General features: G+C 35.2%; 1 protein-coding gene across 5 annotated transcripts in view; it reads left to right on the top strand.

Moving 5' to 3' along the window:
- The first annotated feature begins 284 nt into the window (after window positions 1-284).
- Window positions 285-4,751, top strand: part of EZH2 (enhancer of zeste 2 polycomb repressive complex 2 subunit) — a 48,480-nt gene continuing 44,013 nt past the window's right edge. For all 5 annotated transcript variants that reach the window (XM_008633842.2, XM_017734654.1, XM_008633841.2 and 2 more), the window contains exon 1: window positions 285-383. In XM_008633842.2, the coding sequence (XP_008632064.2) occupies window positions 346-383 (38 nt within the window). In that variant the 5' untranslated portion in view covers window positions 285-345. The remainder of the gene's footprint in view (window positions 384-4,751) is intronic.

Genomic DNA, 4,751 nt, shown 5'->3' with positions numbered 1-4,751 from the left:
TTGCATTTTTAAAGCTGGAAATTCAGATTCTTGGTCTCTCTGATAAGAAGCATTTAACAGTTTGGACAATGTAGTTTAATTCTAGCAGGATAGGTTTGTTTTTGCTTAAGTCTAGCAACTCTAGTTTCAGCTATTATGAGTTTGGTTCTTACTAACACAGATTTCAATGGAGAGTTTTACCAGCACATTTAGTGTAATCTTCACTTCTAAGTGGGGATTTTTCTCATAGATAGGTTAATATTTTTTTAGGGGTTGGCACATTCAGATTCTTTATGCAATTTATCAAAATTTAAAGGTCGTTCTTTGTTTGTCCCCAGTGTCTATATCAAATTGAGAGTCCGGGGAATGTTTATTTGTGGTAACAATAAAGCATCTTCAGAAGGGTGAGTATTACTTGTACATAGTGTACTACAACTAGTCTCACTAGTGACTATTAAAATGTGAATATTTGAAAGCTACAAAATCTTTCAGCAAACACGTGGAATTCCAGTATTTTAGGAGATGTGACTCAAAAGTTTTCTGTGATGTGTTGAATGTTTTTAAGAGCTAGTACTTTATGAAGTACTGGGTAAAAAACCATTACATTTATTGTTCTGGGGTTTCCTTTACAAGAAAAAAAAAGGCAGAAAAAGAAAAATATTTTTTTCTTTCCTCCATCTCCATGAGAAATGAAAGTAACAATTAAAGTTAAAAAACCTGTGGAGAAATCTGTGACAGTATAATATTCCATGAGATGCCAACTGCTATTTTCGTTTGGAACTCTGGAAGGATTCAAGACTTTAATTTAAGAGAAAAACTGGGAAAAACTTTCAGGTTCTTTCATAGATTTTTTTGATATGTAATTTCACCTTGAAAAGTGGCAGACACTGGAAATCTGCACCTTCAAAAAGTCATAAAATGTCACTGCTCAGTTTAAAATGAGCTAAAGTGGTGGTGTGTAATCTTAGGCCAGAGATTTGAAATTCAAGCTCAATCTTTTTGCCCCCTGCTGTGTTTTTTTCCTTTCTTGCTAAAATTGCCAACAAGCTGAAATATGGTGATTTCTTTGAAGATATGCTTTCAAATTGGTTTTTGTTTGCTCTGTAACATTGCAACCTTCATAGGTGAAATGTAAATATTCCTGCACTACTTCTTACCTGCAAAGAAACTTTGGCTTTGGGAGAAGGGAATTTTTGTAGTGCATTATTGAATGCATGAGCTGTATTAGATATAGAGAGAATGCAAGCCTTTTTCTGTAAAGCAGCTTATGTCAGAATAACCTACATCTAGTATCCAGTGCAGGCCAACAGTGCTCCCAGGAAAGTTGGTGCACTCTAACATTCCTCTTGCTATTAGTCAAAAGAAGTGTTCTGTCACCATTCACAAGACAGTTCAGCTTCCTTAGCAGTATAGATCATTGATGCGTTTTAATAAGTTCACAGCTGTAATGTTAAAACTGAAGAACAATTTTAGATGACAGTTCTATATTTATGTGATTGAACAGTGAGAGTTATTTTTAAAAATGGCTGCAATACTGAGAGAAGGCACATTTAATAAATGTCTGCTTTATGTTGTGTTTGAGCAAAAGTGCTGGGGAAAAACTTTAGTGTTGGCTGTAATCTGGAAGTTCTGTAATTCTACTGTTAGTACTTACAGATGGATCTTAGCTGACTTGAGGAAAAATATCTGTGAAGCTTTAGGGGGAATAACATTTTCCCCAGCAGGGATGCTGAAGATCTCAGGAACAAAACCTGGCCTTTGCTAAGCAAGGAAGTTCACCGAGTCGAGAAAGTAATTTTGGCAGTATTACTTATCCAAGCAAAATTCACTTTACCAGATTTTTTAAAGAGTGAAGGAAATGGGCTGCATGCTGTTAATACAATTCTTAATGATTTGATGGAGGCGTTTGCGTAATACTTACATTAACAAACAAGACCACTGTTAACAGAAGCTGTAGGACAGTAACAGGAGGTTTATTTTAGTGTTAAAGCTGCTTCCAACCTTCTGTTCCTTCTGTCAGCAAGGACCATGGAGAGCTGTGCTGGGCCTGTTGAAGTGTTGTCTGATTGAAGACAGCATCTGTAAATGTATCTATCTATAAATGTATCTACACATTTAACACCTAAGTATATGACTTGTACAACTGCTCTGGAGTGGCTAAGTTAGTCTTTAAATGGATGAGTTACTCCTGCCCTGACATAGTTTAGGGAATAGTTTTAGTTAAAGTAGCTGTGTCCGTGAGGAGAACAGTGAGGCAAACTAAAATCTTGTATAAAATGTACCCAAACCAACAAAATCTTGTATAAAAGGTATGCAGAAGTGAGAAGGGTGCTTCACAGGGAGATGATGAAAACACTTGTTACAAGTTAGTCAAATGCTCAGGTTTGTTTTTTAGCTCTGAGTATATGCCCAAGGGTTTTGTTGAGCTAAAGATTAAAAGGAAAACAATGTACAGAATTACTAAGTAGCTATCCTATCTGTTCGCACAGAGATCAGTTAAAGACTTTGGGATAATGCTGTGTATGTCTATTTATGGAGGAGGTGAAACTAAAAATGACGGTTCTATTGAGCTCCAAGCAAGAAACAGGGAAGTTTTCTAAAACATGCTGCTTTCTCTAACTGATAGTAGTAGGCAGTTTGGTAGTCACAGTCTTTTTCTAATTGTACACCTAGATTTCCACTAAGATGGGTCAGACTGTGGACTTGGTTCTGAATTAAGAGGTATAATAACACTAGTAAACTTGAGTAGAGGCAACTCTTAAGAAGAAGAGTGAAAAGTATAATTTGCATATAAATTTGGCAAATTAAGCTTCTCTTAAAAATACTAAAAAAAAAAAGGAATTTTTAAATATATAATGAATTATTTAGCCACAGGTTTGTAAATTGATTATAATTTAAAAATATTGAGAGAGAAGAGGATGTCCATTAATGCCCCTGCTGTGTCCAAAAAAAAAGTAAACAAACAGTGCTCACCCCCAAACACTCTTATTTACAAAACCATTTGGCTACCTGGCTGAAGCTTGGATTTGGATTTTTCATCTATTGTGCCTCTGCTTTGTTTGTGAAAACTACTGTTGACTTGGAATGGTTTATAATGCATTCCTATCTAGTGCTAAAATCAGTGGTACTCTTAAGGTAAGAAGGCCATTTGGACATTTAGATAGATACTGCATGTGATCTGAATGCTGTGGATAAAAATAACAGTGTAATGATGTGAGTGGATCAGCACAGTGTTGTCATTTACTTGAAAATGTGATGTAGTACTTCCAAGGCTTCTAATTGGGATATATATGATTTCATTAGCAAATGAGGTAAAACTGGTGTCTTACTGTGTGCAAATAAAGACTTCCTTGATACACAATCACAGAATACTCCAGAATTGCTATTGGTTTTCTTTTTTTGTATATACATATGGTGCCTGCTTGAATAACATTGTATGTGTAATTATGCAAGCAAAGTAGTACAAATTGCAGTCCATGTCCTAGGTTTTTTTAGATATGAACTGAAAACAAACCTTTACAGCAGGGTATGATTTCTTTGTATTTTTAAATTGTTTTTTGATCTAGAACCAGGCCTATTTCCCTTGTCAGTTTTTTGTTGTATCTGGCTCCTTTCCATTCTGCCTTTAACATGGTTAGTTCAGTTTTTCCTGCCATGCATTCTCTTTTCACAGCCTGCATGTTCGGTTTAAATCCCAAAGACATCAGATGTAATTTAAAGAAACAAAGTATTTGAAAGGAAGGAAACTGAAATCTTACAACTCGCATATAATTTCAATTTTTTTTAATGTGTGCTGGTTTCCTTTCCATGTTTCTTAGCATGAGTGGATCTGGAAAGCTTTGTATTTTTGGTGTGTAGTCTGATTTCGTTTTTACTAATAAGATAAAAAATTCTAGAGCTGGAATTCATTTTGCTGCTTCTTTCAGAAGTCTTATGGATATGGGTTACAGATACTTGATTTACCCATGGAACTGTACCGTGGCAAATGGATTAAAGTCATTATTATCATCTCTGTTTTAGTGTTGGAGTATATAACAAGGACAGTGTAAATTCTGTCCTTTGTGATGACTTCTTCCTGTTGTGTGTCCACTAGTTTGTGCCATGTTTCTAGTGAGTATTTATTGCCAATATGTTTGGTGCAAAGCTAAATTCAGTAATTATTGGAAGAAGAGATTGACATATGTTGTTTTATTCTTAACATAGTTTAACCGTTACTGGTGTTCAGTACATGGTTGCTTTGAAACTGGGAGACATAAGGTTCCAAGACCTTACTTAGTATTTGCAGTTCTCTTCCACAGCCTAAGGGAGATGTTTTCTTTTTCACTGGAGAGTGGTGGATTTTTTTGTGTTTGCATGCTGGGTTTTTTTCATTTTGGCTTTTTGTTTTCAAGAATAAACTGTTTTTTTCAAGATAAACTGTTTCTAATTAGTTTTCTGCATTAAGTCAAGCTTCTGGAAAAGTAGTATCTGTGGTTTTTTTCCTTTATAAGCAACATCTAATGTAATGTGCAGGTGGGTTAATTGCCGTATTCCTTACATAATAGGGATGATGTACAGTAGACCCAGTTATTTCGTGAAATTTAAAATGATCATTTTTAAAATAACTCTTATGGTTACTTTTATCATTTGAAGCTCATTTTGGAGTTATTCAGGCAAATGGCAAGAACCAGTTCAGCTTCAAATTTGCCAGACTGCTCTGCAGTAAATTCTGCATACGTGAAAGCGTAACATCTTTCAAAGTTTAGGCTGTTTGCCTATGCAGGGCAAGAGTA

This window comes from Corvus brachyrhynchos, unplaced genomic scaffold, assembly GCF_000691975.1.
Source record: "Corvus brachyrhynchos isolate BGI_N302 unplaced genomic scaffold, ASM69197v1 scaffold94, whole genome shotgun sequence".
Lineage (NCBI taxonomy): Eukaryota > Metazoa > Chordata > Aves > Passeriformes > Corvidae > Corvus > Corvus brachyrhynchos.
Note: the sequence above shows the minus strand (reverse complement) of the source record. Positions and strands in the feature narration are given on the sequence as shown.